The sequence below is a fragment of the Tachyglossus aculeatus genome, chromosome X4 (genome assembly GCF_015852505.1).
Source record: "Tachyglossus aculeatus isolate mTacAcu1 chromosome X4, mTacAcu1.pri, whole genome shotgun sequence".
In the NCBI taxonomy this organism is placed as follows: domain Eukaryota; kingdom Metazoa; phylum Chordata; class Mammalia; order Monotremata; family Tachyglossidae; genus Tachyglossus; species Tachyglossus aculeatus.
The window spans coordinates 33,549,202-33,562,890 of NC_052098.1; the positions used below are offsets into that span (position 1 = coordinate 33,549,202).

The 13,689-nt window shown below is 40.6% G+C and overlaps 1 protein-coding gene across 2 annotated transcripts in view; it reads left to right on the forward strand.

Moving 5' to 3' along the window:
• The window catches only part of C9orf72 (C9orf72-SMCR8 complex subunit), a 41,126-nt gene that overhangs the window by 18,188 nt on the left and 9,249 nt on the right, over positions 1 to 13,689 (forward strand). For both annotated transcript variants that reach the window (XM_038769705.1, XM_038769704.1), the window contains exons 5-8: positions 509 to 573; positions 4,688 to 4,760; positions 7,009 to 7,125; positions 10,038 to 10,273. In XM_038769705.1, coding sequence (XP_038625633.1) covers positions 509 to 573; positions 4,688 to 4,760; positions 7,009 to 7,125; positions 10,038 to 10,273 — 491 coding nt within the window. The remainder of the gene's footprint in view (positions 1 to 508; positions 574 to 4,687; positions 4,761 to 7,008; positions 7,126 to 10,037; positions 10,274 to 13,689) is intronic.

Below are 13,689 nucleotides of genomic sequence, written 5' to 3' on the forward strand. Positions count from 1 at the left end.
GAGTGGAGTTATTCTCTCTGAACATCAGGAAACCCAGAGAGAGCATAGCCAGTGAAAGACCATTTTTGAATGCACCCAGTATGGAATGAATTGATAGTCATGTATAAGTACTTTTTAGCCACACACACCTATTCACCTGGATAATTGTTACCTTCAGTTACAAGGAGCAGCTCAACCCAGTGGTATCACAGCAACAGGAGTGCAGAGGGTGGGACACGAGTATTTAGACAGTGTCTGACTCAGTCATAAAGATGAGCACTTGCGAGTAAGCTGTGCTTCTTGAACTTATTAAACCAACGTAGCCTGCTTTTTCTCTGTGATTTTTGGAAAGTGTTCCTGCATTGCAAAGGGATGTTTGGAAAGTTGTTTCTGTGATGCATAACAGTTTCTAAACTATCATATATGTTATCTTGAACCTATTTAGTTTCAGAAATCTTTCCAAAAAAAAAAAATCTTGCTGTACGGTATTCTGGACCGACTAACTTAATTGTTTTCTTCTGTGTTCTAGATAAGGGATACGGTACTTAGTGATGACGACATTGGAGATAGTTGCCATGAAGGTTTCCTTCTCAAGTATGGATTTTACGTTATTAAAAGTTTGAAGTTATTTTAATGCCATGTGAGATTTTGTAGTAGTAATAGTATTTATTAAGCACTTACTGTGTGCAGAGCACTGTACTAAGCATTGGGAAAGAATACACGGATGAGGATAAGTCACGGTCCCTGGTGCTCTGAGAGCTAACACTTTAAGGTGGGGAAGGATTTGATGGCAGACATAGTGAGGAAAAATTAAATAATGTAAATATAAGACAACATAAAAGTACAGAGTACTTCCATGTTTGTCACTTTTTTAGGTGAAGGCAGGGCGTGACAAGCAGCATGGCCTAGTGGATAGAGCATGGGCCTGGGAGTCAGAAGGTCATGAGTTTTAATTCCAACTCTGCCACTCGTTTGCCGTGTGACCTTGGGCAAGTCATTTTATTTCTCTGTGCCTCAGTTCCCTCATCTGAAAAATGAGGATTGAGACTGTGAGCCCCACGTGGGACAGGGACTGTGTCCAACCCAATTTGCTTGTATCTACCCCAGTGCTTAGTATAGTGCCCGGTACATAGTAAATTTTTGACAAATAACATAATTATTCATTATTATTAAGGGATCCTATGGGGGTAGGGGGGAAAGTAATCTATTTGTTCCCATGGATCTTCATAGGACCCCTGACTCTGTACCTAGTCACACACTGACTTTACTCACTGTCTTTAATTGTTGGTAGGCAAAATGTCTTCTATTCTTTTTAAAGAGTGTAACCGAGGTACCGAGAAGTTAAGTGACTTCACTGAGTTGACAAGCAGTGGCAGAGCCAGTACATAAGATCTTCTGATTCAAGTCAAGTGTTCTTTTCATTCAATTTCTTGGTTTCCTCTGCTCTTTCACAGATTTATGTCTCAATTAAATTGTCCTTAAGGATGAAGTTTAATAGCCTAATTTAAATGGTTTGGTGTGCAAATAGTTTTGAAAGGTCATTAGGTCCACAAATTTCATTTGGCCAACCACACCTCTACCTGCCAGTTTCTCGATCAAGTCCAGATTCATTTAAACAAAACTAGAATGGAAAAGAGAAGTGGAATATATTTGAAGTCCAATGCCTGATTTTCTTTGCCCTTTCTCCCTTCCCCTGCCCCCATTATTCCTTTTAGATTCTGGGCATATGTTTATTTTCATGACAGAATTAAACATAGCATATTTGCTATAGAATTATTGATATGGAATTCTGTTTTCCGTAGCCATTAAGATTCAATGGTATACTTTTAAGAAAAACTTTTTTTTTTGCGGTGGCTTCATGAGTATTTATTGAGAACTTACTATAGGTACTTTGGAAAGTACAGTAGAAATTAAAGGCACACTTCTGCCCTTAAATTTATAATCTGATGGGAAGACATGTGTCCACACATCAAAAACACATAATAGGTAAAAGCATATGAGCATGGATAAAAATGGTAAAATGATGGTGCGTTAAATAGAAATATGCATGAGAGTTTTGGATGTTCTGATGGGTTAACATGACTAGGACATGGCTAGTCGGGAAATGCCTCATGGTGAAGTCTGCTTTTTGTGAGTGCTTGGAAAGTAGAGAGAAATGTGGTTTGGATTTAAGCGGGGAGGGAGTTCTATCCAAGGGGAAGACATGAGAGACAGCAGGTGGAGAGCCTTAAATCCAATAAAGAGTTTTGTTTAATGTAGAGATTTTAATGGTGAGCCATGGGGATTTGGAGGAGGGAAGTGAGGTGTTCTGAACAGAGTTTTATTGAGAGTCAGTCTTTCATTTACATGAATGTGTATTATCCAATTCATTCAATTGTATTAAGCGCTTACTGTGCATAGAGCACTGTACTAAGCACTTGGGAAAGTACAATACAACAATTAAGAGTGACAATCCCTGCCTATAACGAGCTCACAGTCTAGAGGGAGGGAGACAGACATCAATACACATAAACAGACATCAATTCAAATAAATAAAATTACAGCTATATACATAAGTGCTGTGGAGCTGCGAGAGGGGATAAGAGCAAAGGGAGCAAGTCAAGGTGACGCAGAGGGAGTAGGAGATGAGGAAAAGTGGGGCTTAGTCTGGGAAGGCCTCTTGGAGGAGATGTGCCTTCAGTAAGGCTTTGAAGGCAGGGAGAATAATTATCTGGCGGATTTGAGGATTTGAGGAGGGGAGGGCGTTCCAGGCCAGAGGTAGGATGTGGGCCAGGGGTTGGCAGTGAGACAAGTGAGATCAAGGCACAGTGAGAAAGTTAGCACCAGAGAATTGAAGTATGCAGGCTGGGTTGTAGAAGGAGACAAGTGAGATGAGGTAGGAGGGGGCAAGGTGATAGAGTGCTTTCAAACTAATGGTGAGGAGTTTTTGTTTGATGCGGAGGTGGATAGGCAACCACTAGAGATTTTTGAGGAGGGGGTTGACATGTCCTGAACCTTTCTGTAGAAAAATGATCTGGGCAGCAGTGAAGTATGAACTGGAGTGGGAGAGGCAGGAGGTTGGGAGGCCAGCAAGGAGGCTGATGCAGTAATCTAGGCGGGATAGGATGAGTGATTGTATTAACGTGGTAGCAGTGAAGATTATCTGAGCAGCTGTATGTAGGTTAGGGTGAAGAGGCGAGAGGCTTAAGGCAAAAAGTCTATTGAAATAATACAATTGGAAGATGACTTATCTTGAACCAGAGTGCTGGCCGTTAAGGAAAGGGTGGATTCAGAAACTATTATAGAAAAACCTACAGGATATAGATGCAGAATATGAGAGGTGGAAGACAGAGGAGTCAGAGATGACACTAGGATTGTGAGCTTCTGGGGTAGGGTGTTTTCAGCAGGGATGGAAAGTAGTCCTACCTGCTCCACAGCTGCACCCACACACACAAAAAAAATAAAATAAAAACTACATTCCCAGTCTGACCCATAGCTTTGTTGTGGGTACCCATGGATTGACTGGGTAAACTATGGGAAATTAGGGAGGAGAAGATGGTTTAAGAAGGAAAGATGAATTCATATTTTGATCACTGCCATCAGGGATGATAATAATAATGATGGTATTTGTTGAACACTGGTGTAAATATAAACAAATCAGGTTGGACACTGATCCTATCCCATGTGGGGCTCACAGTCTTGATCCCCATTTTACAGATGAGGTAACTGAGGCACAGAGAAGTGAAGTGAATTGCCCAAGGTCTTACAGCAGACAAGTGGCAGAGCTGGGATTAGAACCCTGAAGGCAGGAGGAGATAGGAAACTGAAGCAGTTGAGAGTTCAGAGCCAGTGCCCTAAGTGGTAGTAGTAATCACTCAGTGGTATTTATTGAGCATTTACTGTGTGGAGAGCAATGAACTAAGCACTTAGAAGAGTACAGTACAACAGAGCTTTTCTCTGCCCACCAGGAGCTTACAGTCTAGAAGGGGAGGCAGACAAAATAAATTACAGATATGTGCATATGTGCTATGGGGCTGATTGGATCATTTTTCTAAAATGTCATTCTCCACATGTCCCCCCTACTCCTCAGAAACTTCCAATGGCTGCCCATTCCTCAAGCCTTATTGAAGGCACATCTCCTCCAAAAGGCCTTCCCTCCTTTCCTCTTCTCCCACTCCCTTCTGCATCACCTTGACTTGCTCCCTTTATTCATACCCCCTCCCAGCCCCGCAGCACTTATGTACATATCTGTAAATTATATTAATGTCTGTCTCTTCCTTTGTACTGTAAGCTTGTTGTGGGCAAGGAGTGTGTCTGTTTGTTATAACGTACTCTCCCAAGAACTTAGTACAATGCTTTGCACGCAGTAAGCGCTTGATAAACACGATTGATTGACTGAATGAATAATAAGAAGAATGGTGGTGACGTCAACAGTGATGGGAAAATTGAGGGAAGGAAAGAGTTTGGGAGGGAAGATGAGAAGTTCAGCTTTGACCATGTTGAATTTGAGGTAATGGTGGGACATCCAGGTAGAGATGTCCTGAAGGTAGGAGGAAATGTGAGAGTGCAGAGACGTGGAGAGGTCTGTATAAAAACCAGAAAGCTAGTGGAGCGCCTTGAATCCAATAGGTCTTCTGTCTTGTATCCTTCCAATCCCTCAGTACAATGTGCTGCACACAGTAGGTGCTCAATAATTGACTAATATTTTATACTCTTCTTTATTTTACAGTGCCATCAGTTCACACCTGCAGACATGTGGCTGTTCTGTAATTGTAGGTAGCAGTGCAGAAAAAGTGAATAAGGTAATTCTTTTTTTTTCCAACTTAATAAATTGGATTTAAATTATTAGAATTTCTGGTATTTTCAGGTACAGTGGAGTTTGTCATTACCATCGAGAAATAGCATTTGGTGGCAATATAATCTGACTTAAATCCCATTAGACATGACAGAAAACAGGCTTTATATGGTACAAACTAGTTTTGATGTAGGAGAAGCAGTATATCAACTGAATTCCAGCAATCAATTTTAGTTGGCTCGGCATATAAATCAGTTTATATGGAACTGAGATATTTGCAGTTGGCTAAAACCTGCTTTTCCTAGTCCCACGTTTCCTCTTTTAGCACTGTCTTCCTCTCTCATTCCTTCCCGTATCCTCACTTTCCTCCACCCGTGACAGATTTGAGCAGCTGCTGTGCCAATAAAAAGGGACTATGGCAAGCTTGGTACTGTGCTGCCCCAGTTTCTTTCCATTCCTATTCATTCAATCATATTTATTGAGCGCTTGCTGTGTGCAGAGCACTGTACTAAGCACTTGGAAAGTACAGTTTGGCAACAGAGACAATCCCTACCCAACAACGGGCTCACAAGCCCTGTGTGTCTAATGAGATCATTCCTTCTCTCCCAGCTAATCATTGTAGTCAGTGCCTATGTGGTGCTCAGTTCATCACTACCACCCTTCCTTGATTTTGCAGCCTCATAGATTGGGAAAGAGCCAGAATCCTTATAGGCAACTCTGACCTATGTTTGGCCCATCATGCCAGTGGAGGCCATGACTGGCTAGCCAGATTCACCCTATGAAAATTACAGTATAGAATTTGCCCAATTAATATTAAACTGGGAATAAAAAGAAAACGTGTTGAACCGTAAAAATAAATCAATGAATAACACAGATAAACATTTCTTCTCTTTGGGGTATTGACCTCATTACCCCCCCTATTCATTAGATTTTTAGAACAAGTGCAAATTCTAGGCAATGACAACTACGAACAATTCTCAGTTGTTCCAAGGCCAATTTGTGAAATACTTTTCTCCCTACTTTTCCCTTTCTGCTGTCTCCCATTTGGACCCTCAGCACTTCTTGCGGTGGGAATACATTGAATAGGAGAGAAAGTAAAACTCAAATTTTCCCATTTTTACTAATTTCAGGAAATAGAGGTAGATGCTTGGCTGAAGTGGGATTTTTGGATTGTCTTATTGACTTATCTATGATAAATAACTCCAGCCCTTGGTAGCACACATAATTGATAGCTGTAGAAGATTTCTACTTCTATCAACTCTGAGTCTCTCTTGAATATCCACTTGTATCAACTGGTAGTCAGTGTAGTGAGCAAATGACCCAAGGGAAATGCAACTTCTTCACTCTGTAGGCTCAAACAATGCAATGAAAGTTGCTGAAATTGAAGATTAGACTATTTAAAGTTGATAACAAAGCTGGTATTATTAAAACATGGGTCTTAGAAGAAGGGTATTGATTCCAAATTTAAAATTGGCTGTAAAAGGGATTCTTTCAGTTGAATCGTCCTTATAAATCTGACTCCCGAGAGAGAGAACACGAGCAGTTTACAATACTCTTTTGGAGGGTGTGTTTTGCTAATCCTCATATTATTGGACAGAATTATCTTTAGTCCTTTCTACATCCAAGATAGCCACATACTTTAGAGCTAGGCCCATATCTTTCTACTCAATTTAACCTAGTAAAAATACATTAATCTCCCAAGCCTATCCTTTTATTTTACATATTTAGTATGTTGAAATAAGTGATTGCAGAGAACACTTCTGTGACTGGGATATTAGGACCCAGGTCCTCCACTACCATTTAAGTAATTTACGGTAATTACTAATGGACTTTGCTTGTTCTTTACTGACCCATAATACCAATTTGAATCCAGAGATAGGGGCAGTACAGCATTGACCAAGACCATGTAGTAATTATATTCTCATTTAAATTTGTGCTTTTACTTATGGTTTTTGAAGTTGTTCAGTATTCATGGAAAGATAGGGAAGGGGGAAGAGAGAGAGAAACATACACATATCAATATCTTTATACACTTAAATATCTTAGCACTGCTGTGAAACATTTTGCATCTGAAAGTAAAATAAGCTGTTTTTCCTAACTGCTATAATAAATTTGCTATAAAATAATGAAATTTTCTATTTGGAGTTGTATTAATGGTAGATCAAAATGAAATATCTAGCAAATATAGTTAGGATTTGGTACTCTGGAAAACCAATGTCATTTTTACTCTTTAAAATAGTATTTTTATTTCACAGATTGTGAAAACACTGTGCCTTTTTCTGACTCCTTCAGAACGGAAATGCTCCAGGCTTTGTAAAACTGAATCTTCATTTAAATATGAGTCAGGGCTCTTTGTACAAGGTTTGCTCAAGGTAAAATATTAATTTGCCCTTTCCTCAAATGAAATCAGTCTTAAATTACCTTGTAATTCATTTAGCAATACTTTGTGTCCAAAATTTTACTACATTGTTTCATGCTTGAAAATTCTGAAAATATTTAATAATTACATTTTTTTTAAGTGCTTACTGTGTGCCAACCATTGTGTTAAGTGCTGGGGTAGATATAATTGGTTCTCATAATTCAGGGGTTGCATTTGTTGAAAAATCCCACAAGAAGGAAACCTCTTACTGCAGTATTTACTTGTTCTGCCGCCACGTATGTGCTCACAAACTGTTTCTTCTGACCCTGCAACAAACATCACAACGTCAGTCCTCTCTGTACTGTAAAATAGCTTCTATCTGTCTAAACTGTATGCCCTATTGAGTTATTGGGTCCACCCTTCCCAGGTAGTGAGGGCTCTGCTTGGCCACAAAGCCAACACATTTTGGTGCATACCTGCTTTGGATGGCCTCCAGAAGCCCTCATGTTTTGCGGGGCAGGACCTTCAGTGTAGGGACTGGGACCGCAGCGAATTAAAAGTGAGCCCAGTCAAGACAGGGGTAGCCAAGATTATTTTTCCGAGGGCTCTGTCAAGCAAGCATTCCATGCGTCTGTGAGCTCCTCAGCTTTTTTTTTTAATGGTATTTGTTAAGCGCTTACTATGTGCTGGCCATTGTACTAAGCGCTGGGGTAGATAGACACTAATCAGTTCGGACACAGTCCGTGTCCCAGGTAGGGCTCACAGTCTTCATCCCCATTTTACAACTGAAGTAACTGTGAGGCCCGGAGAAGTGAAGTGACTTGCCCAAGGTCACACAGCAGACAAGTGGCAGAGTTGGGATTAGAACCCAGGTCCTTGTGACTCCCAGGCCCGTGCTTTAGCCATTAGGCCAAGTGGCTTCTCAGTGGATACCCTACAGTCTCTGTGAGCACTGGTAAAGTGAGAAGCAGTGTGGTGTAGTGGGAAGAGCATGGGCCTGGGAGTCAGAGGACCTGGGCAACTGAACAATTTCATTACAATAAAAGTCTGAAGCAGTATGAACTGCGCAGTATTAAATTGCTGTAATTTTGAACTATTTTTTTAGACCACTGTTTCCAAATTTGTATAGTGAGATTTTTTTTTTCATTTTTAATCTTCTTCCTTTCCTGTTATTGTGACTGCATGAAACCAGCAGGACAGAACTAAAATTTCAAAGCTGTAAACAGTCATTGTTTGTATCCATGATTGTAATTCCATAGTCAGAGATTCAAAAGAGGTAAACAAACTGCATTGTTGTTCTTGCTCTGATTTTTGTTTTCATTAGAAAATACAAAGTAATAGCTTGTTTGAACAGCGTTTGAGACTACACTTTTTTTTATATAGGTTTGGTATGTAAATGGAGCAGAAGTAAAGAGAATAAAAGATAGGATTTTTTAAATGCAGTAAGAAAGGGTTCACCCTGCATGATGACTGTGTGTACACAGGCAAATTTTACAGGTAATTCAGGCTAAACAAGAACTTTAACATAAAATTATTGAAGTTAAAGTATGATTGGTTTTTTTTTTTGGTCTATTAGATGGATTATCTCAGATGCCTAGTGTCTATAATTCATGAGAAGCAGCGTGGCTCAGTGAAAGGAGCATGGGCCTGGGAGTCAGAGGACTAAATTGTAATCTCAGCTCTGACACTTGTCTGCTGAGTGACTTTGGGCAAGTCACTTAACTTCTCTGTGCCCCAGTTACCTCATCTATAAAATGGGGATTAAATCCTCATCCCTTCACTTAAACTGCGAGCCCCAAGTGGGACAGGCACTGTGTCCAACCTGATTATCTTGTATCTACCCCAGCACTTAGAATGGTGCTTGACACATAGTAAGTGCTTAACAAATACCGTTAAAAAAGTGATGGTAATAGTGTGGATCAGGCCATTGTGAGGAATATTGGAAGCTGAGTTTTGTGTTTAATTCTTTAAGAAATGTAAATTTAAAATTACATTGCACAACTATGGATGCAGCATAGGAGAACCAGGACTTCCAACTTTTGTTTGAATGAATGAATTTGAAAACTTAAGCCACACCTGTTGGGGAGGTGGTTTATCAATAGCACCAGCATTTATTTAGTGTCTTCTATATGCTGAGCAGTGTAATAGGAGGAGTTGTTTACGATGTCTTTTAGAATGATCTCATGCTTTTTTTAAAAGGGGACTTAAGCACTTACTATGTGCCAGGCACTGTTCTAAACACTGGGGTAGATACAAGCTAATTAGGTTGGACATGGTCGCTCACATGGGGCTCACCCTCTTTAATCCCCATTTTCCAGATGTGGTAATTTAGGCACAGAGAAATTAAGTGACTTGCCCAAGGTCGCGGAACAGGATTAGAACCCAGGTCCTTCTGACTCCCAGGCCCGTGCTGTATCCACTAGACCATGCTGCTGCTTGTTACGGGAAAGGTTTCAATTGCCAGGGACAAGACCAAAAAGTGGTTTAATCTCCTGTGTGTTGTGGATTTTCCCCATATGAGAAACATAGGATGACAATTCTTAAAATGTTATTCCAATAGGTAAATAGTAAAATCTTTGTTTTCATTTTCTTGTTTTGTTGTGGAAAAACTCATTCTCTTTTCAGGTACATGTTCATAGCCATATATTCTGCTGCTTCCTTTTCTGAAATTTGGGATAATATCTAAAATTTTTTTTATTCAGATTATCCTTTACTCTCATTTCTGATAATGAATCTACAAACGCCGTCATTTGCTGTGTGAAGACTGGGACAGTGTTCTATTAGGTTCATTTATAAACAAATTTTAGAACAAACAAAATTTTAAGCAAAATGTTTAGGAAAAAATCTTAAAATATGACCAAATATCTGTTAAACATTTTTTAAATTACAGATTATGTAGAGATGCTTTTACTTTTTTTCTGACAGGATTCAACTGGAAGCTTTGTGTTGCCATTCCGTCAAGTAATGTATGCTCCGTATCCCACTACACACATAGATGTGGATGTCAATACAGTGAAGCAGATGCCTCCGTGTCACGAACATATCTATAACCAGCGTCGATACATGAGGTCCGAACTGACAGCGTTTTGGAGAGCCACTTCAGATGAAGAGATGGCCCAAGATGCTATTATCTACACAGATGAAAGCTTCACTCCTGATTTGTATGTAATATTTTCCAAATTGTATTCATCAAGGGAAACTGCATATCATTAATAGAATTTGACCATTAGACTACCACTAGTAACCATGCTCTATATGTGCTAAAATATCTGTACCCAAATCCAGCTTTTGTCATCATCATCATCGTCATAGTATTAAGCACTATGTTCTATACTGTACTAAGCCCTGGGGGAGATACAAGAAAATCTGGTCCCACATGGGCTCACAGTCTAAATAGAAGGAACAGGTATTTAATCCCTATTATACATGAGAAAACTGGGGCATGGAGAAGTGAGGTCTCTCACCTTGGGTCACACAGAAGGCAAGTACCAGACCTGAGATAAAAACCCAAGTTTTGTGACTCCCAAGTCCATGCTCTTTCTACTAAGACACACTGCTTTTCCATTCATATTTTTTTCATTTAGTAAGTCAACTGCATCAAAAGAATGTGATCTCTAGTATTAGCAGCCAAATAGTTGAAATAACTTTTCAAGTTGAAAACTGTATATTTACGTATTTTTAACCTTCAAGAAAGCCTTATGTCTTCCTATGTGTTAATCTTGATTAGGTCAATTAGCCCCTAAAATGAGAGTTGTATACCAATACATAGCCCCAGTTAAAGGCCAGTAGTCATAGAAGTAAAAACATTTGTTGATCAAGTACTTAATGCAGTGCACTGTTCTTAGGTGCCTGGGAAGTATGGAACAATAACATGACTTGTTCCTTGTCTATAGGGAGCTTGCGCTTTATTAGGGGAGACAGACATAAAAATATTTACAACTAGAGTGGTCAACAGTAATTTTTTTTAAAAAAAGCAGGCATAGAAGCACAAGAGCTAAGGAGGGCATATATTCGTTCTTCAGTGCTCGAATTGACCAAAGGGGTGGTATAGCTCAGGGTGGTGGGGAATTGTTGGGAATAGCTTGTTGGAGGACATGGGGTATAAGGAGGGACTTGAATGTGGGGGAGAGCTGCCTGGTATGAGAAGGGAGGGACTGTGAAGCTGAGGAAATAGCCTGAGCAAGGGGATGGAGGCAAGAGAGTTGAGAGGGAAGTACAGCTAGAAGACTGGCTTGGAAGGAGTGAAGAAAAAGAAAAAATAGAAAAGTTAGGGAGAAGTAGGTTTAAAGGGAGTTCAGTTTTTGACATGCTGTATTGTGGTGCCAACAGGGCAAGCAAGTTGAAGGTGTTCTGGAGGCAAGAGGTGATATGGGACTGCAGGTCAGGTGAGCCTCAGGGCTAGAGAGCAAGATTTGGGAGTCCTCCAGTTGAGGTGGTAGCTGAAGCCATGTAAACTGATGAATTGCCTGAGAGAGTGGGTGTAAAATGAGTAAAAAACCTAGACTAGAGCCTTGGGGGATGGCTACAGCAAAAGGATGACACACACAGAAGAGGCCAACAAACAAGAACCAGATAAAACAACAAAAGAATGAACCTGAGGGGGTGGTTTTGTTTTTTGTTTTGTTTTGAGATAATATTGCTTACTGCAAAACCAAATGCATTAGATGGAAGTTGAACTCTATGGCATCTTTTTGTGTGTGCTTGAAGTAAGTTCGTGTTCCACCCACTCCAATCATGAAAAATGAATTGCAAATTCAACAAAATATATAATTGTAGAACTTCCTGACAAATATTCATCCCACAGAGGGAAGCCGTGACAAGAACTGTTAGAGAAGGCTATAACATGGGGAAATTAGATATTAATCAGGGATGGCTAACTGAAGATGTGTTTTCAAAAAGGCCTTGAAGATGAGAGAGCTGTGGTCTATCAGATGTGCTGGGGGAGGGCATGAGCAAGAGAAGTGGTGGGAAAGACAAGAATGAGGCACAGTGAGTGGGTTAGCTTGAGAAGAGCATAGAGTACAAGATGGGGTGTAGTGGGAGAAGAGCTGAAAAGTAGGGGGATAATTAGGATGAGCTAATCATGTGCATTAGTCAGGAGTTCCTGCTTGATGATATGGAATGGAATGGACAGTTATTGAAATGTTTTTGAGGAGTGGGGAGACACACAGAATAATGTTTGAGGAAAATGATTCATCCAACAAAGGAGAGGGGAGAGACTGGAGACAGGGAGGTCAACAAGGAAGCTGATGATACAATAGTCTAGTTAGGATATGACAAGCACCTGGACCAGTTTGGTGGTCATATGGCTGAAGATGGGGAAGGTTCTGATAATAGTTGTGGTATTGGTTAAGAGCTTACTATATGCCAAGAAGCCTGGAATGCCCTCCCTCCGCACATCCGCCAAACTAGCTCTCTTCCTCCCTTCAAAGCCCTACTGAGAGCTCACCTCCTCCAGGAGGCCTTCCCAGACTGAGCCCCCTCCTTCCTCTCCCCTTCCCCCCCTTCCCCATCCCCTCTCCTTACCTCCTTCCCCTCCCCACAGCACCTGTATATATGTTCGTACATATTTATTACTCTATTTTACTTGTACATATTGTATTTTATTTTGTTAATATGTTTTGTTGTCTGTCTCCCCCTTCTAGACTGTGAGCTTGCTTTTGGGTAGGGACCGTCTCTATGTGTTGCCAACTTGTACTTCCCAAGCGCTTAGTACAGTGCTCTGCACACAGTAAGCATTCAGTAAATACAGTTGAATGAATGAATGCTATATGCTAATCAGATCATGCAGAGTCCCTGTCCCATGTGGGGCTCACAGTCTAAGTGGAAAAGAGACAAGTATTGAATCCCCACTTTACAAATGAGGAAACTGAGGCACCAAAAAGTTGTTAGTTGCCCAAGGTCCCACAGCAGGCAAGTGGCAGAGCCGGGATTAGAATATTTGTCGTAAATCCCGGTCTTGTGCTTTTTCATCTAGGCCATAGTGCTTCTGGATATATTTGGAAGGTTCTGGAAACTTTGTGGAGGAATAACTGATAGGATTTAGTGACAGACTGAATATGACAGTTGAAAGAGAGAGGGGAGTCAAGGATAACACCAAGGCTATGAACTTCAGAGACAGAGAGGATCCCTTAAACTATGATGGAAAAGTTTGGAGGAGAAAAATAGGGAGTGAAGATGAGGAGTTGAGTTTTTAACATGTTGAGCTTGAGGGGCTGGTGGAACATTTATGTAGAGATGTCCTGGAGGCAGGAGAAAATTTGAGATTGCAGAGAGAGGTCAGGACTGGCAAGGTATTTTGGGAAGTCATCTGCAGAAGCAGCATTGCATAGTGGATGGAGCATGGGCCTGGGAATCCGAAGGTCATGGGTTCTAATCCTAACTCCACCACTTGTCTGCTGTGTTACCTTGGGTAAGTCACTTAACTTCTCTGTGCCTCAGTTACCTCATCTGTAAAATGGGGATGGAGATTGTGAGCCCCACATGGGAGAGGGACTGTAACCTACCTGATTTGCTTATATCCACCCCAGCGCTTAATACAGTGCCTGCCACATAGCACTTAACAAATATCATAATT